Consider the following 19,520-nt stretch of genomic DNA (forward strand, 5'->3'; position numbering starts at 1 on the left):
CCCCCCCGCGGCTGTTCCCCCCCCCCGACTGTTCCCCCCCCCGTGGCTGTTCCCCCCCCCCCGTGGCTGTTCCCCCCCCCCCCCCGCGGCTGTTCCCCCCCGGTGTTGCCGTCCCCCCCCCCCCCGCTGTCGCTGTCCCCTCCCGTTGCTGCCCCCCCTCCCGGTGCTGACTCCTCAGTGCTGCCCCCCTCCCCGTTACTGCCCCCCCGCCCCCCCGTTAATATCCCCCCCTCCCGTTACTGCCCCCCCCCATTGCTGCCCCCTCCCCCGTTACCGTCCCTCCCCCCGTTACTGCCCCCCCCCACCCCGGTGCTGTCATCCCTTCCCGTTGCTGCCCACCCCCCCCCCGTTGCTGTCCCACTCTCGGTGCTGCCCCCCCCCATGTTACTGACCCCCTCCCGTTGCTGACCCCTCGGTGCTGCCCCCCCCCCCGCCCTGTTACTGCCCCCTCTCCCCCCCATTGCTGCCCCCTCCCCCGTTACTGCCGTCTCCCCCCGTTACTGCCCCCCCCTCCCCATTGCTGCCCTCCTCCCCATTGCTGCCCCCCCCCATTGCTGCCCCCCTCCCCATTGCTGCCCCCCTCCCCATTGCTGCCCCCCTCCCAATTGCTGCCCCCCCCCCCATTGCTGCCCCCCCCTATTGCTGCCCCCCCCATTACTGCCCCCCCCTATTGCTGCCCCCTCCCATTGCTGCCCCCCTCCCATTGCTGCCCCCCTCCCATTGCTGCCCCCCTCCCATTGCTGCCCCCCTCCCATTGCTGCCCCCCTCCCATTGTTGCCCCCCTCCCCATTGCTGCCCCCCCCCCCCATTGCTGCCCCCCCCCCATTGCTGCCCCCCCCTCCATTGCTGCCCCCCCCTCCATTGCTGCCCCCCCCTCCATTGCTGCCCCCCCCCCATTGCTGCCCCCCCCTCCATTGCTGCCCCCCCCCTCCATTGCTGCCCCCCCCCAATTGCTGCCCCCCTCCCCATTGCTGCCCCCCTCCCATTGCTGCCCCCCTCCCATTGCTGCCCCCCTCCCCATTGCTGCCCCCTCCCTACATTGCTGCCCCCCCCCATTGCTGCCCCCCCCCCATTGCTGCCCCCCCCCCATTGCTGCCCCCCCCATTGCTGCCCCCCCCATTGCTGCCCTCCTCCCCATTGCTGCCCCCCTCCCATTGTTGCCCCCCTCCCATTGCTGCCCCCCTCCCATTGCTGCCCCCCTCCCCATTGCTGCCCCTCTCCCCATTGCTGCCCTCCTCCCCATTGTTGCCCCCCTCCCCATTGTTGCCCCCCTCCCATTGCTGCCCTCCTCCCCATTGCTGCCCCCCCCCCATTGCTGCCCCCCCCCCATTGCTGCCCCTCTCCCCATTGCTGCCCCCTCCCCATTGCTGCCCTCCTCCCCATTGTTGCCCCCCCCCCATTGCTGCCCCCCCCCATTGCTGCCCCCCCCCATTGCTGCCCCCCCCCCATTGTTGCCCTCCTCCCCATTGCTGCCCCCCTCCCATTGCTGCCCCCCTCCCATTGCTGCCCCCTCCCCATTGCTGCCCCCCCCCCCCATTGCTGCCCCCTCCCCATTGTTGCCCTCCTCCCCATTGCTGCCCTCCCCCCATTGTTGCCCTCCTCCCCATTGCTGCCCCCCCCCCTTTGCTGCCCCCCCCCCATTGCTGCCCCCCCCCCATTGCTGCCCCCCCCCCATTGCTGCCCCCCCCCCATTGCTGCCCCCTCCCCATTGCTGCCCCCTCCCATTGCTGCCCCCTCCCATTGCTGCCTCCCCCCCATTGCTGCCCCCCTCCCCGTTGCTGCCCCTCCCCATTGCTGCCCCCCCCTCCCGTTGCTGCCCCCCCCATTGCTGCCCCCCCCCAATTGCTGCCCCCTCCCCATTGCTGCCCCCCCCCCCCCATTGCTGCCCCCTTCCCCATTGCTGCCTCTTCCTGTTGTTGCCCCCCCGTGGCTGTAACCCCCCCATGGCTGCCCCCCCCCCCCCCGTTGCTTCCCCCCCTCCGTTGATGTCCCCCTCCCATTGCTGCCCCCCCCACGTTGCTGTCCCACTCCCGGTGCTGCCCCCCTGTGTTACTGTCCCCCCCCACCAGTGCTGTCCCTTCTTCCCCCCCCATCACTGTCCGGTCCCATTGCTCCCCCTCCCCCCATTGCTGTCCCCCTTTCTGGTGCTACCCTCCCCCGTTGATGTCCCCCCCCCATTGCTGTCCCCCCACCCGCTGCTGCCCCCCCCCCTCTTTGACTTTCCCCTCCCGTTGCTGTCCTCCCTGTTGCCGTCCCCCACCATTGGTTACTGTCACCCACCGTTGCACCCCCCCTCCCCCCCCCCCCCGGTGCCATCCCCCCTGTTGCTGTCCCCTCCCTTTGCTCCCCCTCCCCATTGCCCCCCTCCCTTTGCTCCCCCTCCCCCTTGTGTTGTCTCCCCTCCTGTTACTCCCCCCCCCATTTCTCCCCCCCTCCCTTGCTCCCCCTCCCCCGTTACTGTCCCCCCCGATGCTGGACACCCCCTGTGCTCTGCCCCCCCCCCCCGTTGCTGCCCCCCCCCTTATAGTTCCTTTCCAGCCTTGTGATTCTGTGGTTCTAGGATCCCCACTTCCCCATAGCGTTGTAACCTCCCAGTTTGTACCATTGGATCCTTCTATCTCCTTTGCTATGGCACTGGATCCCTGCTTCCCTATGGCATTGGATTCCGTCCCTGTCTCCCTATGGCACTGGATCCCTGTCTCCCTATGGCGCTGGATCCCTGTCTCCCTATGGCGCTGGCTCCCTGGCTCCCTATGACACTGGATCCCTTTCTCCCTATGGCACTGGATCCCTGTTCCTATGGCACTGGATCCCATCCCTGGTTCCGTATGGCACCAGATCCCTGGTTCCGTATGGCACTGGATCCTTGGTTCCGTATGCCACTGGCTCCCTGGCTCCCTATGGCATTGGATCCCTGGCTCCCTGGCTCCCTATGGCACTGGTTCCCTGTGGCACTGGATCCCTTCCCTGGCTTCCTATGGCACTGGATCCCATCCCTGGTTGTCTATGGCACTGGCTCCCTATGGCACTGGATCCCTGGCTCCCTATGGCACTGGATCCCATCCCTGTCTCCCTATGGCACTGGATTCCTTCCCTGGCTCCCTATGGCACTGGATCCCTGTCTCTCTATGGCACTGGATCCTGGCTCCCTATAGCACTGGATCCCTTTCTCCCTATGGCACTGGCTCCCTGTCTCCCTATGGCACTGGATCCCTGTCTCTCTATGGCACTGGATCCCATCCCTGCTTCCCTATGGCACTGGCTCCCTGTCTCTCTATGGCACTGGCTCCCTGGCTCCCTATGGCACTGGATCCCTGATTCCCTATGGCACTGGATCCCATTCCTGGCTCCCTATGGCACTGGATCCCATCCCTGGCTCCCTATGGCACTGGATCCCCAGTTTCCCATGGCACTGGATCCCTAGTTCCCCATGGCCTTGGGTCCCCTTTTTCCCACAGCCTCAAGTCCCCAATTCCTCACATCATTGGGTCCCCAGCTCCATATCTCCTCAAGTCCCCGTTCCCCAATCGCTTTGTCTCCCCATCTCCCCATCTATTTGTCTCCCCATCTCCCCATCTATTTGTCTCCCCATCTCCCCATGTCCTTGGCCCCCCATCTCCCCATCTGTCTCCCCATTTCCCCATGTATTTGACTCCCCATTTCCCCATGTATTTGTCTCCCCCTCTCCCCTTGGCTTTGTCTCCCCATCTCCCCATGTATTTGTCTCCCCATCTCCCCATGTCCTCGGCCCCCCATCTCCCCATCTGTCTCCCCATTTCCCCATGTATTTGACTCCCCATTTCCCCATGTATTTGACTCCCCATCTCCCCATCTCCCCATATATTTGCCTCCCCATCTCCCCATATATTTGCCTCCCCATCTCCCCATGTATTTGACTCCCCATCTCCTTGTCTCCCCATCTCCGCATGTATTTGACTCCCCATCTCCTTGTCTCCCCATCTCCCCTTGTCCTTGTCTCCCCATCTCCCCTTGGCTTTGGCTTCTTGGTTCCCCATCTATTTGCCTCCCCATCTCCCCATGTCCTTGGCCCCCCATCTCCCCATGTATTTGTCTCCCCCTCTCCCCTTGTCCTTGTCTCCCCATCTCCCCATGGCTTTGTCTCCCCATCTCCCCATGGCTTTGTCTCCCTGTTTCCCCCCAGCATTGCCTCCCCAGCTGGAGATCCCGTATCTCTTCTCCAGTCTTTATGTCCCTATGAAAACACACGTGTTGTTTGGGGGTCCCTGGGGATGGGTGAAGGTGCTGGTTGCACCTCCTGCCCCTGGGTGCCCCCAGAGCCCCCCAGGCATTGAGATGGGGGAGGTGGGGCGCGAGGGCTGTGCACCATTAGGGACATACGTCCCCATGTTCATCCCGCGTCCGTCTGTCCGTCTGTGGGGCCTCAGTGCTTCTCTATCACGTGGTGCTGAGCTCAGAGGGTGCTGCCAAAGATAGAGCTCACCTCCCCAAAATAGGGCAGGGGTTGGCAGCTCTGTGTGTCCTTGGGCCGAAAAGGGAAAGTGTGGGGCAGGGTAAATGGGATCGGAGCCGCCCCAGCGGTTCTGTGGGGTTTCCCCATGGGATTTTTATACCTCCCCCCCTCGGCTGTGCCGCCCCCATGGAGCCAGGGCCAAGTGGTGCTGTGTGGGCAGGGCTGGGTCCTGGCAGGACAACGAGCGTTTCCTTCTGGTCGTTGTTGTTGTCAACTAACAGAGCTTTCGTCGCTCTGTGATCTTCAAGGACCCTTCCAGCCCAGCCCTCCTTGCTTCTCTGGTCTTTAAGGACCTTTCCAACTATTCCATGGCTCTGTGATCTTCAAGGACCCTTCCAGTCCAGCCCTCCATGGTCCTGTGGTCTTTAAGGACCTTTCCAGCTATTCCATGGCTCCATGATCTTCAAGGACCCTTCCAGCCCAACCCTCCTTGGTCCTGTGGTCTTTAAGGACCTTTCCAGCTATTCCATGTCTCCGTGATCTTCCAGGACCCTTCCAGCCCAACCCTCCATGGTCCTGTGGTCTTTAAGGACCTTTCCAGCTATTCCATGGCTCTGTGATCTTCAAGGACCCTTCCAGCCCAGCCCTCCATGGTCCTGTGGTCTTTAAGGACCTTTCCAGCTATTCCATGGCTCCATGATCTTCAAGGACCCTTCCAGCCCAACCCTCCTTGGTCCTGTAGTCTTTAAGGACCTTTCCAGCTATTCCATGTCTCCGTGATCTTCCAGGACCCTTCCAGCCCAACCCTTCTTGGTCCTCTGATCTTTAAGGACCTTTCCAGCTATTCCATGGCTCCATGATCTTCAAGGACCCTTCCAGCCCAACCATCCATGGTCCTGTAGTCTTTAAGGACCTTTCCAGCTATTCCATGGCTCCATGATCTTCAAGGACCCTTCAACTCATCCTGATCATTTTATGATACTGTGATCTGGAAGGACCCTTGTAACCCAATCCCACGACTCTGTGATCTTGAAGGACCCTTCCAACACAACACATTCTATGATGATCTGTAAGGACCTTTCCAACCCAGCCTAATCATTCCATGACGCTGTGATCTGTAAAGACCCAACCCATTCCGTGGTTCTGTGATCTTCAAGGACCCTTCCAACCCAAATCCTCCATGGCCCTCTGGTCTTTAAGGACCTTTCCAACTATTCCGTGGCTTGATGATCTTCAAGGACCCTTCAACTCATCCCAATCATTTTACGGTTCATGATTTTTAAGGACCCTTCCCAACCATTCCATGGCTCTTTGACCTTTAAGGACCCTTCCAACCCAACCCTTCCATGGCTGCATGGCTCTGTGATCTTTGAGGACCTTTCCAACCAACCCTTCCATGGTTTCATGGCTCTGTGATCTTCGAGGACCTTTGCATTCCAACCTTTCCATGGCTGCATGGCTCTGTGATCTTCGAGGACCTTTGCATTCCAACCCTTCCATGGTTTCATGGCTCTGTGATCTTCGAGGACCTTTGCATTCCAACCCTTCCATGGTTTCATGGCTCTGTGATCTTCGAGGACCTTTGCATTCCAACCCTTCCATGGTTTCATGGCTCTGTGATCTTCGAGGACCTTTGCATTCCAACCCTTCCATGGTTTCATGGCTCTGTGATCTTCGAGGACCTTTGCATTCCAACCCTTCCATGGTTTCATGGCTCTGTGATCTTTGAGGACCTTTCCAACTGTTCCATGGCTCTGTGATCTTCAAGGACCCTTTAACTCATCCCAATCATTTTATGGTTCTGTGAACTTGAGGGATCCTTCCATCCCAACCATCTCATTGCTCTTTGACCTTTAAGGACCTCTCCATCCCAAATATTCCATGGCTCTGTGATCTTTGAGGACCCTTCCAACCCAACCCTTCCCATTGCTCTATAACCTTTATGGACCTTTCCAACCCAACCCTTCCATGGCTGCATGGCTCTGTGATCTTCGAGGACCTTTCCAACCCAACCCTTCCATGGTTGCATGGCTCTGTGATCTTTCAGGACCTTTCCAACCCTTCCATGGTTGCATGGCTTTGATCTTTGAGGACCTTTCCAACCAACCCTTCCATGGTTGCACGGCTCTGTGATCTTTCAGGACCTTTCCAACTCTTCCATGGTTGCATGGCTCTGTGATCTTTCAGGACCTTTCCAACCCAACCCTTCCATGCTTGCATTGCTCTGTGATCTTTGAGGACCTTTCCAACTGTTCCATGGCTCTGTGATCCTCAAGGACCCTTTAACTCATCCCAAACATTTTATGGTTTTGTGATCTTGAGGGATCCTTCCATCCCAACCTTTCCATGGCTCTTTGACCTTTAAGGACCCTTCCAACCCAACCCTTCCCATTGCTCTATAACCTTTATGGACCCTTCCAACCCCACCCTTCCATGTTTACATGGCTCTGTGATCTTTGAGGACCTTTCCAACCCCACCCTTCCATGTTTACATGGCTCTGTGATCTTCGAGGACCTTTCCAACCCAACCCTTCCATGGTTGCATTGCTCTGTGATCTTCGAGGACCTTTCCAACCCAACCCTTCCATGGTTGCATTGCTCTGTGATCTTCGAGGACCTTTCCAACCCAACCCTTCCATGGTTGCATTGCTCTGTGATCTTCGAGGACCTTTCCAACCCAACCCTTCCATGGTTGCATTGCTCTGTGATCTTCAAGGACCTTTCCAGCCCAACCCTTCCATGTTTGCATGGCTCTGTGATCTTTGAGGACCTTTCCAACCCCCCCATTCCATGGTTACATGGCTCTGTGATCTTTGAGGACCTTTCCAACCAACCCTTCCATGGTTTCATGGCTCTGTGATCTTTGAGGACCTTTCCAACCCAACCCTTCCATGGTTGCATTGCTCTGTGATCTTCAAGGACCTTTCCAACCCCCCCATTCCATGACCCTATGATCATTAAGGACCGTTCCATCCCACCCACCCCTATGGTTGTATCTCAGACCCACACATCTCGCTGTAGGCCTCGTATCTGTCCTGGGTGCGTCGTTCCCTGCCGTGACCCCCCCGTCCCTCTGCCCTTAGAGCATCGCCGAGTACGACCTGAAGGACATTTCCTACACGGTGAAGAGCCCCACGTGCCACGAGCTGCTGGTCCTGGGCTCCCTGGACGAGCCCATGGTGTTCAGCTTTGAAGATGAACGTGAGGCCCAGAAATGGTGGACGATCGTGAGCAGCTCCTTGCGGGAGGTGCAGAAAGGTGGGTGCTGCCTGGGGGTCTGCGCTGTGGGGGTTCTATATGGCATGAGTGGGGGGTTGTATGGGGACGGCAGCTCTGTGCTGTCCCCTCTGTGCTGTGCTGCCCCATCTCTGCATTGTCCCCTCTCTGCTGTGTCTCCCCATCTCTTTGCTGTCCCATCCGTGTCACCCCCTCTGTGTGTCACCCCTGCTCTGTGTTGTCCCATCGCTGCCCTGTCCCATCTCTGCCTCATCTCTTCTCTGCATCATCCCCATCCCTGTGTGTCCCATTTGTGCACTGTCCACATCCCACATCACCCCCATTTCTGTGCTGTCCCATCTCTGCTCTGTCCCATCCCCATCCCTGTGTTGTCCCGTTTGTACACTGTCCCCTCCCTCCATCACCCCATTTCTTTGCTGTCCCATCTCTGCTCTGTCCCCATCCCCATCCCTGTGTGTTCCATTTGTGCACTGTTCACATCCTCCATCACCCCATTTCTGTGCTGTCCCATCTCTGCTCTGTCCCGTCCCCACTCTTGTCCCTGCTCTGTGTTGTCCCTGCTTTGCCATGTCCCATCTCTGCCTCGTCCCTTCTCCGCATCATCCCCATCCCTGTGTTGTCCCGTTTGTACACTGTCCCCTCCCTGCATCACCCCATTTCTGTGCCGTCCCCGCTCTGCTCTGTCCCATCCCCATCCCCATCCCTGTGTTGTCCCGTTTGTACACTGTCCCCTCCCTGCATCACCCCATTTCTTTGCTGTCCCATCTCTGCTCTGTCCCCATCCCCATCCCTGTGTTGTCCCATTCATGCACTGTCCACATCCCACATCATCCCATTTCTGTGCTGTCCCCGCTCTGCTGTGCTGTCCCATCTCTGCTCTGTCCCGTCCCCACTCTTGTCCCTGCTCTGTGTTGTCCCTGTTTTTCCATGTCCCCTCCCTACATCACCCCATTTCTGCTTTGCCATCCCCACTCTGCTTCATTTCATCTCCACATTGCCCCGGCTCTCACACATCCCTTCCCTCCCCTCAGCCTCCGCAGGCAGCGCGGTGCCGACATCCCAAACTTCATCCCTGGCCACGACGGCCGGAGCCGGCGCTGCGGATCTGGGCGCAGAAGATGCTTTGGCTGCAGAGCTTTCCAACAAAGGTCAGTGGGCGCTGATGGATTCCCACCTGCAGGCCCCGCTGTGGGGCCGCCCTCCCTCCTGCAGCCTGGGCCTGGGGGGTGGGAGTATCCCCCATGCCGAGCAGGGGGCTGCTGGGGTGCATTGCCCAGAGAATGGGTGAAGATTTGGCTAATTTGGCCAATGGTCACCCAACAGTTGGCCAGTGCTTGACTCATGGCTCACCAGTAGTTGACCAGTGTTTGACCAGTGGTTGACCAAGGGTTGGCCGACAGTTGACCAATGGTTGACCAAGGGTTGGTCAACAGTTGACCAATGGTTGACCAAGGGTTGGCCATCAGTTGACCAGTGGTTATCCAAGGGTTGGCCGACAGTTGACCAATGGTTGACCAAGGGTTGGCCGACAGTTGACCAATGGTTGACCAAGGGTTGGTCAACAGTTGACGAGTGGTTGACCAAGGGTTGGCCAACAGTTGACCAATGGTTGACCAAGAGTTGGCCATCAGTTGACCAATGGTTTACCAAGGGTTGGCCATCAGTTGACCAATGGTTGACCAAGGGTTGGCCGACAGTTGACCAGTGGTTGACCAAAGGTTGGTCGACAGTTGACCAGTGGCTGATGGCTCATCAATGATTGACCAGTGTCTGACCACAGCCAGCACTGTGCCCTGGTGGCCAAGAAGGCTAAGGGAACTGTGGGGTGCAATGCCAAGAGCACAACCAGCATGGTGAGGGAGGTCCTGGTTCACCAGCAGTCACCCAACAGTTGGCCAGGTTGACTGAAGGTTGACTGGTGGTTGACCAACAGTTGTCCAGCAGTTGACCAATAGTTGACCATGAGACAATGGTGAGCTCTGGTAGCCAAGGAGGCCAATGGTTCAACAACAATTAACCTGCTGCTGACCAGTAGATGACCATGAGCCAGTAGTGTGTCCTGGTGGCCAAAAGGACCAATGGTTGACTCAACAGTTGACCACGAGCCAGCAGTGAGCCTGGTGGCCAAGAAGGCCAACGGTTGACCAACTGTTGACCAACAGATGACCAACAATTGGCCAGTGGATGACCAGTGATTGACCAACAGTTGACCAATGTTTGACCACAAGGCAGAAACGAGCCCTGGTGGCCAAGAGGGCCAAGGGACCCTGTGGTGCATTGCACATAGCGCAGCCAGCAGGGCAGGAGGTGCTGCTCCCCTCTGCTCTGCCCTGGGGGGCACTGCTGGAGCACTGCGTCCAGTACTGGGCTCCCAGTTCAGGGCAGACTGGGAACTGCTGGGAGAGCCCAGCGGAGGGGGTGGGGATGGGGGGGGCCTGGAGCCCCTCCTGGTGGGGACAGGCTGAGAGCCCTGGGGGGAGAGAAGGCTGGGAGGGGTCTGGGCTGCGCTGATGGATACCTGGGGGGTGAGGGGTGCAAGGAGGGCACTGGGTAGGGCAGTGGGAGCTCCAGAGGTCTCCTCCAGCCCTACAAATCTGGGGTCATGGCTTTGATCTACCGAAATAGCCAGAGCCCACCAGCTGCCCATAGCTCGGCCGCAGCCTCAGGGCTCCTCTCCCTGCTCTGCAGAGGACCTGGCCCTGCAGCTGGCCCTGGCCATCGAGCACGGTGACGAGGAGGCGGCCGCACGCTGTGCCGTGTCCCTGGCCCAGCAGCAAGCCACGCTGAGCATCCTGCTGAAGGAATCCAATTACCCCGAGGGGGAAATCTGGTGAGCAGCTCTGCCCTGGTGTCCCCTGTCCTGGGTCACCACTGGCCCGTTCCTAATGGAGCTCATGGGGTGGAGGAAGGTTTTCAGCCTGGAGCTGCGGTGACTGCATGAGGGCAGCGCTTCTGGGATGGGGGAGGGCAGAATGAGGTTGGAGAGGAGGAAGAGATTTGTCCCTGTGAGGATGGGGAGGCACTGGGGGTGGGCTGGGGGGCTGCGGGGGCACAAACCCAGAGCCAGAATGGACAGAAATGAGGGTTCGAAGCTGTTGGTGGGGCACACAAAGCGGGTGGGAGGAGAGCAGTGCTCATAGTATGTGTAGTAGTGCACTGTGTTTATGGAATGATAGTGGGTTGGGTTGGAAGGGTCCTTGAAGCTTAATAGAGCCATGGAATGGTTGGGTTGGAAGGGTCCTTTAAAGGTCACAGATTTGCAGCGTGGTTGGGTTGGAAGGGTCCTTAAAGGTCACAGATTTGCAGCGTGGTTGGGTTGGTAGGGTCCTTAAAGGTCACAGATTTGCAGCGTGGTTGGGTTGGAAGGGTCCTTAAAGGTCACAGATTTGCAGCGTGGTTGGGTTGGAAGGGTCCTTAAAGGTCACAGATTTGCAGCGTGGTTGGGTTGGAAGGGTCCTTAAAGGTCACAGAGCTGGGGAATGGTTGGGTTCACTTGGAAGGGTCCTTAAAGGTCACAGAGCTGGGGAATGGTTGGGTTCACTTGGAAGGGTCCTTAAAGACCACAGAACTATGGCATGGTTGGGTTGGAGGTGTCCTTGAAGATCACAGAACCACCACATGGTTGGGTTGGAAGGGACCTTAGAGATCACTGTGCCATGGAATGTTTGGGTTGGGTTGGAAGGGTCCTTGAAGATCACAAAACCACAGAATGAATCGGGTTGGAAAGGTCCTTACAGATCACAGAGTGATAGAACGGTTGGGTTGGGTTGGAAGGGCATTGCCTCTCTGCTCCATCCCCAACCACCCCTCCCGCTGTGCCTCAGCATGAACGTCGGCGTGGAGGACGCGACCTCGTCGGCCAACGTCACACTCCTGGTGCATCCCCACACCACCATCACGGCATTGAAGCAGCAGGTACGGCACTGCCAGCCCCCAGCACAGGGTGGCACACAGAGGGGGGGTCTTGGGGTTCCAGTCCTGTGATCAGAAATGGCCGCTGCCATCACCATGTGTTGTCCTACAAGCCTGGCTGGCAGGCACAAGCCTGGGTTGGAAAGGTCCTCGAAGATCATAGAATCATCGAATGACAGCACAGCCTGGGTTGGAAAGGTCCTCAAAGATCATAGAATCATTGAATGATAGCACGGCCTGGGTTGGAAAGGTCCTCGAAGATCATAGAATCATCAAATGATAGCACAGCCTGGGTTGGAAAGGTCCTCGAAGGTCATAGAATCATCGAATGATAGCACAGCCTGGGTTGGAAAGGTCCTTGAAGGTCATGGAATCATTGAATGAAAGCATGGCCTGGGTTGGAAAGGTCCTTGAAGGTCATGGAATCATTGAATGATAGCATGGCCTGGGTTGGAAAGGTCCTCAAAGGTCATGGAATCTTTGAATGATAGCATGGCCTGGGTTGGAAAGGTCCTTGAAGGTCATGGAATTGTCAACTGATAGCATGGCCTGAGCTGGAAAGGTCCTCAAAGGTCATGGAATCATAGAGTCATAGCACGGCTTGGGCTGGAAAGGGCCATAATGATCACTGAGTTCCAAACCCCCTGCTGTGGGCAGGGTTGCCAACCACTAGGTTGGGTTGGTTTGGGTTGGATTGGGTTGGATTGGAAGGGTCCTTGAAGATCACAGAACCATGGAATGGTTGGGTTGGAAGGGTCCTCAAGGGGCACAGAAGCATAAAGAGGTGATGTGCTGGAACAGCTGCTCGGAGAGGCTGTGGATGCCCCGTCCATCCCTGGAGATGTTCAAGGCCATGTTGGATGGGGCCCTGGGCACCCTGGGCTGGTATCAATGTGGAGGTTGGTGGCCCTGTATGTGGTGGGGGGTTGGAGCTTCATGATATCTGAAATAGGCTCCCAGGGAGGTGGTGGAATCGCCATCCCTGGGTGTGTTTAAGAGCTGTTTGATATGGTGCTCAGGGATATGATTTAGTGTAGGGTTGTTAGAGTTAGGGTTCTGGTTATAGGGTACTATGGCTATAGGGTAGTATGGTTTTAGGGTACTATGGTTATAGGGTACTATGGTTATAGGGTACTGTGGTTATAGGGTACTATGGTTATAGGGTACTATGGTTATAGGGTACTATGGTTATAGGGTTCTGGTTGGGCTGCGGTTGGACTTGATGATCTTCAAGGTCTTTTCCAACCTGGGTCATTCTATGATCCTTGGGGTCCCTTCCAACCCAGCCATTCTATGGTTCTACGCTTCTCCTTTCTGGCAGATCAATGCTCCCTCCCAGCCTGGTGTTGTTCCATCTTACTGAGGGTGCACTCATTGCCCTCATCCAATGTGTGCCGGGACATCCCCGGTTCCACACCCCACAGCCATCGCTGAGCCCAAATCCCTGCACGACACGACACCTCCCTGGCACTGAGCTTCCCCCTCCATCACCACGCAGGTCTTCCAGGACTACGGGTTCCACCCCCTGGTTCAGCGCTGGATCATCGGGCAGTGCCTGTGCGTGGATGAGCGCACGGTGTGGTCCTACGGCATCCGGCGCGATGGGGACACGGCCTTCCTGTATCTGCTGTCGGCCAACCGCGCTGAGCTGACACGGCAGCGCTACGACGAGGATCAGGCGCAGCTCCTCCTCACCTCCATCGCTGCCGTGGGAGATGGAGCCGACGAGCGGCGCAAGTACGGCACGGCGCCGGCTGCTGCGGGCAGGAAAGGTGCGACGGCAGCCAGTGATGGGTTTGGTGGGGGGTGAAGGTCCTGCATGGGTCGTAACGTAGGAGAGGTGTGGGGTGGCTGGGGTGGAAGGGTCTTTAAAGATCACAGAACCATGGGATGGTTAGGTTGGAAGGGTCTTTAAAGATAACAGAACCATGGGATGGTTGGGTTGGAAGGGACTGGAGAGGTCACAGAACCAAGGGGTGGTTGGGTTGGAAGGGTGTGGGTGGATGGTTGGGTTGGATGGGTCCTTAAAGATCACAGAACCAAGGGATGGTTGGGTTGGAAGGGTACTTAAAGATCACAGAACCATGGGGTGGTTGGGTTGGAAGGGACTGGAGAGGTCACAGAACCAAGGGGTGGTTGGGTTGGAAGGGTGTGGGTGGATGGTTGGGTTGGAAGGGTCTTTAAAGACAATAGAACGATTGAATGATTGGTATGGAAGGGTCTGGAGACGTCACAGAACCAAGGAATGGTTGGGTTGGAGGGATGTGGGAGGATGATTGGGTTGGAAGGGTCCTTAAAGAACATGGAACCATGAGGTGGTGGGGTTGGAAGGGTCTTTAAAGATCAAAGAGCCATGGAATGGTTGGGTTGGAAGGGTCCTTACAGATCACAGACCCTGGGAATTATTGGGTTAGAATAGTCCTTAATGGTCTGAGAACCACAGGATGGTTGGGTTGGAAGAGTCCTGGAAGGTAATAGAGACATGGGATGGATTGGGTTGGAAGGGACCTTGAAGACTGTAGAACTACAGAGTGGGTTGGGTTGGAAAAGTCCTTCAAGATCACAGGGCTGGGGAGTGATTGGAAGAGTCCTGTCTGAAAGGTCTTAAAGACATAAAGTGGGTTGGGTTGGGAGTGTCCTGAAAGATCATAGAGCTAAGGGATAGGGAAGGGTCCTTAAAGATAACAAAACCACAGAATGGATTGTGTTGGGATGGAGCTTAAAGATCATATAGCCAGGGAATGGTTGGGTTAGAAAGGTCCCTAATGGTCACAGAACCACAGGGTGGTTGGGGTGAAGAGTCCTTCAAGATCACAGAGCCAGGCAGTAGGTAGGTTGGAAGAGTCCTGAAAAGTGAAAGAGACACGGAATTGATCGGGTTGGAAGGATGCTTGTAAACTGTAGGACCACAGAGTGGTTGGATTGGAAGGGGCCTGAAAGGTCATAGAGCCGTGGGATCAGTTGGGTTGGCAGGGTCCTTACGGATCATACAGCCATGGGATGGTTGGGTTGGAAGGGTCCTTAAAGATCATAGAGCCATGGGATGGTTGGGTTGGCAGGGTCCTTACGGATCATACAGCCATGGGATGGTTGGGTTGGAAGGGTCCTTAAAGATCATAGAGCCATGGGATGGTTGGGTTGGAATGGTCCTGAAAGGTCACAGAGCCATGGAGTGGTTGGATTTGGGAGGGTCCTTGGAGGTCACCGAATCACAGAATGGTTGGATCTGAAGGATCCTGAAAGGTCTTAAGAGCTGAGGGATGGGTTGGGTTGAAAGGGTCCTGAAGCATCATAGAGCCATGGGGTGATTGGGTTGGAAAGGTCCTAAAAGATCATAGAGCCACAGAACATGCCATGCAGAAGGGCTCTATTGGGATGGTGCGGCACCGGGCTCTGAGCGCTGATCCCTTCTTCTCTGGGAGGACGGTGCTGCTTTGTGCCCATCCCGGTGCCTCTGGGCTCCATCACGGTGCCGTAACGAGCTCGTTTCTCCCGCAGCCAACAGGCAGCTGGACATTGCTGACATCAGCCACCACCTGGACACCGTGCAGATCGGCGACGTTAGCAGCCACCAAACGGCACCAGCCGCCACCTCTCTGCCCTCACCGGTGCCGGTAGGTGCCGCCATGTCCCCCTCATCCCCAGGCTACATCCCAGGGATGGCCGCTTCTCCCAGCCCCGGTCCATATCTCCTCTCCCCGCTCCTCCATCCATCTCTGTACCCCGCAGGCGGGTTGGTCGTGTCCCAAATGCACCTTCATCAACAAACCCACGCGGCCGGGCTGTGAGATGTGCAGCACTGACCGACCGCCCGACTACGTGGTACCCGGCGGCTACGAACCGGACGAGACGGAGCTGTGGAGGATGCAGCAGGAGCAGGAGGGGATGCTGCAGTACCAGCAGGTACCGGCCGGCGCCGTGGGGTGATCAGCATGGGGGGCTTGGGGTGAGCAGGACCTGCACTGTGCTGGGAGGGGGCTGGGAATCATGGAAATGCATGGTGGGTTGGGATGGGAGGGTCCTTGAAGGTCATAGAGCCATGAGATGGTTGGGTTGGAAGGGTCCTCAAAGGTCATAGAGCCATGGGATGGTTGGGTTGAATGGGTCCTTGAAGATCATGGAGCCATGGGATGGTTGGGTTGGAAGAGTCCTTAAAGGTCATAAAGCCATAGGATGGTTGGGTTGGAAGGATCCTCGAAGGTCATAGAGCCAGGGAATGAGTTGGATAGGCAAGGTTCTTAAACATCATAGAACCCTGGAATGAGTTGGGTTGGAAGGGTCCACAATGATCATAAATCCAGGGAAGGGTTGCATTGGAAGGGTCCTTAAAGGTCATAGTGTCATGTGATGGACTTTATAGATCATAGAGTGAGTGGGTGGGTTTTAAGGGTCCTTGGAGATCATTGAGCCGTGGAATGGACCTTACAGATCATAGAATGATGAGATGGTTGGTTTTAAGGATCCTCAAAGTTGATAGAGCTGTGGGATGGACCTTGTAGATCATATAGTGATGGGGTGGTTGGATTGGATGGTCCTTAAAGATCATAGACCCATGGAATAGTTGGGCTGGAAGGGTCCTTAAAAGTCATAAAGCCATGGGATGGACCTTTTAGATTGTGGAACAAGGGGTGGTTGGGTTGGAAGGGTCCTTAAAGGACATAAAACAATGGGATGGACCTTATAAGTCATAGAACGAATGGGTAGTTGGGTTGGGAGGATCCTTACGGGTTATACTGAGAACAGACTGAATTGGGTTGGAAGGGTCTGTCAAGATCATAGCACCATAGAAGGGTTGGGTTGGAAGGGTCCTTGAAGATCACAGAACCACAGGAGGGTTGGGTTGGAAGGGTCCTTGCAGATCACGGAACCACAGGAGGGTTGGGTTGGAAGGGTCCTTGAAGATCACCGAACCACAGAAGGGTTGGGTTGGAAGGGTCCTTGAAGATCACAGAACCAAAGGAGGGTTGGGTTGGAAGGAACCCCCCAGCCCCACCCGTGCCATGGGGCACCCACAGCTCCGGGCAGCGGTGCTGGGGCTGCACTGCCTCTGGGTGAAGGATTCCCCCACATCTGACCCCAATTTGCCCCCTTTTGGGGTCCCACCACCCCCCTCGTTGTTCTGCTCTCTGCCCACACCCAGGGCTCCCTGCCGTGCTGCAGTGGTGGCCCTGGGGACGGTCACTGCCCCCCCTGGTGCCGTCCTTTGGGTCCTGACAGGTGTCGTCGTGTTGGCACGTGGGATGGCGATTCCGTGGCCGTGTGTTTCCGTCGTTGCTCCTCTCGTGCATAGGGATGGCTGGCCGTGCTGGGAGCTCTGGAACGCACATGGGGCTCTGATGGAGCCCCCACCCCACACGGGGACACGCAGTGGGGCTGGGGACCCTCCAGCTCAGCCACTGACCGAACCTTCTCTTCTTTCTCCTTTTTTTTTTCTCTCTCTGTGCCGGGATCCCACTCGGAAAAGGGAAGGATTGAGGATGGCTCGGCTGCGCGCTGCGTCTTGGGCTCGGGTTCCCTGGATGACTTCATCCACGCGTCCTACGAGTTCTGCTAACCGACCCGGACGGGGGCCCCGTCCCATCCCGTCCCCGCCAGCCTGGGCCCCGTGCCCACCGCTCGGCCCCACGCGCTCAGCGGCTCCGTGCCCGCTGGCCGCCCCTCGGCTCTGATGCAGCCCCACATGGGGGGCTGGGCTCCCCGGGAGGCCGGGGGGAGCGACGTGAGGGTCTCAGCCCCACATTGGCCGCGGTGTGGGCAGGACTGTGGTGGTGCAGACTGAGCTCCCTGCACACGGAGCCTTGGTGCCATATTGGAGCATCAAATTGATGCAGTTTCCTTCCCAGATTCCTTCCCTCCCAGCAGCCTCACGCCCAGGAGCCCCCTGGGGTTGGGCACTAAGCCCCCCTATGGGCCCCCCTGTGGGCAGGGAGGGTTTGAGGTGAATGGGGCTGTCCCCATGCTGCTCGTGCCACTGTCCCCTTAGTGAGAGCTTCAGGGAAGCCGCAGTAGTGATGGGGGGCAGCGGCTCCGGGTTCCTGTGCCATGGGGGGGTTTGTGCCCACTCTGTGGGGCTGCAGTGAGGGGCTGCGTGGGGCGGCTGCAGTGGGTCAGACTGTGAGCACTGCATTACCGTACATTGGGTTGTTCCATGGCTCTTCACGTTGGGTTTTCCCATTCCTCTTCTAGTTGGGTTGTTCCATGGCTCTTTGTGTTGGGGTTTCCCATTCATTCCTCTTGTTGTTGGGTTGTCCCATTGCCCCGTGTTGGGTTTTCCCATTTCTCTTCTTGTTGGGTTTCCCACTGGTCTCTGTGTTGGGTTTTCTCCTTGCTCTTTGTGTTGGGTTGCCCCATTGCCGTGTGTTGGTTTGTTCCAGGCGCCCTTTGCGTCAAGTTATCTCATTGCTCTTCATGTTGGGTGATGATATTGCTCTTCATGATGGGTAGTCCTATTCCTCCACGTGGGTTTGTCCCATTGCCCCATGTTGGGTTGCCCCGTTGCTCTTTGTGTTGGGTTTTCCCATTCATTGCCTCGTGTTGGTTTGTCCCATTGCTCCGTATGGGGTTGTCCCATTGCTCAGGTTGGGTCGTACACATTGCTCTTCATGTTGGGTTGTCCCATTGCCCCACATTGGGTTCTCCCATTCCTCCATGTTGGGTTGTCCCATTGCTCCCTGTGGGGTTCTCCCACCCCCCCTCCACATTGGCTTTTCTCATTGCTCTTTGCGTTGGGTTGTCTCATTGCCCTTTGTGGGCTGGTCCCACTGCCTTATGTTGGGTTTTTCTATTACCCCATGTTGGGTCATCCCATTGCTCCATGTTGGGTCATCCCATTGCCCCGTTTTGGGTTGTCCCATTGCCCCGTGTGGGCTTGTCCCATTGGTCTTTGAGTTGGGTTGTCCCATTGCCCCATGTGGGGTTGTCCCATTGCTCCTCACTTTGAGTTCTCCCATTGCCCTGTGTTGGGTTGTCCCATTTCTCCATGTTGGGTTGTCCTATTGCCCCATGTTGGGTTGTCCCATTGCTCTTTGAGTTAGGTTGTCCCATTGCCCCGTGTTGGGTTGTCCTATTGCTCTTCTCTTCACCTTTTCTCCCACTGCCCTGTGTTGGATTGTCCCATTCCTCTATGTGGGGTTCTCCCATTGCCCCATGTTGGGTTCTCCCATTGCTCTTCGAGTTGGGTTGTCCCATTTCTCCATGTTGGGTTTTCCCATTGCCCCATGTGGGGTTCTCCCATTGCCCCATGTTGGGTTCTCCCATTGCCCCATGTGGAGTTGTCCCACTGCTCTTTGAGTTGGGTTGTCCCATTGCCCCGTGTTGGGTTGTCCCATTGCTCTTTGAGTTGGGTTTTCCTATTGCCCCATGTAGGGTTGTCCCATTGCCCCATGTGGGTTCTCCCATTGCTCTTTGAGTTGGGTTGTCCCATTGCCCCATGTAGGGTTGTCCCATTGCCCCATGTGAGGTTCTCCCATTGCTCTTTGAGTTGGGTTTTCCTATTGCCCCTTGTAGGGTTGTCCCATTGCTCTTTGAGTTGGGTGGTACACGTCGCTCTTCACGTTGGATTTTCCCATTGCTCTTCACGTTGGGTTCATCCCATCGCTTTCCGCGTCGGGTGGCAGCCGACACTCCTCACGTTGGACATTGTGGTGTGGGGAGAACGGGGGGCTCGGGGTGGCAGACAGACCCCTCCCCAAAATAAAATCTCCCACAAGCGCGGCTTCTCTGTGCCACCTTTGTCTCACTGCTTGCTGGGGGGCTGCTGGGGGGCTGCTCTTTGGGGTGGGTTTTCATGAAGTGAGATGGAAGAAAAGCCGGGGGAGGGGGAGGCTGTGGGTGGGTCCTGGGCAGCTGGAGCTGGGGGGCAGCCAGCCCAAGGCAGGGCTGGGGCTGGGGGTCCCTTCCAACCCACTGTGCTGTGCTTCTGTGGTCTGTAAGGACCCTT

General features: G+C 57.2%; 1 protein-coding gene across 3 annotated transcripts in view; it reads left to right on the forward strand.

Annotated features, from left to right (window-relative positions):
- The window catches only part of SHARPIN (SHANK associated RH domain interactor), a 30,795-nt gene that overhangs the window by 457 nt on the left and 10,818 nt on the right, over positions 1 to 19,520 (forward strand). Inside the window, exons 2-10 of one of the 3 annotated variants that reach the window (XR_014941026.1) lie at positions 7,516 to 7,690; positions 8,701 to 8,817; positions 10,358 to 10,499; positions 11,494 to 11,584; positions 13,080 to 13,353; positions 15,080 to 15,195; positions 15,311 to 15,484; positions 17,046 to 18,805; positions 19,041 to 19,294. Coding sequence is in view for 2 of the 3 variants with exons in the window: in XM_085533133.1 (XP_085389259.1) it covers positions 7,516 to 7,690; positions 8,701 to 8,817; positions 10,358 to 10,499; positions 11,494 to 11,584; positions 13,080 to 13,353; positions 15,080 to 15,195; positions 15,311 to 15,484; positions 17,046 to 17,135 (1,179 nt within the window). In the remaining variant the exon portion in view is untranslated. Of the gene's footprint in view, positions 1 to 7,515; positions 7,691 to 8,700; positions 8,818 to 10,357; positions 10,500 to 11,493; positions 11,585 to 13,079; positions 13,354 to 15,079; positions 15,196 to 15,310; positions 15,485 to 17,045; positions 19,295 to 19,520 lie in introns of those variants that run through there. The other 2 variants (XM_085533133.1, XM_085533132.1) reach the window with 2 other exon arrangements.

Source organism: Coturnix japonica, unplaced genomic scaffold (assembly GCF_054131305.1).
Source record: "Coturnix japonica strain WE unplaced genomic scaffold, WE-NBRP24 Scf054, whole genome shotgun sequence".
In the NCBI taxonomy this organism is placed as follows: Eukaryota; Metazoa; Chordata; class Aves; order Galliformes; family Phasianidae; genus Coturnix; species Coturnix japonica.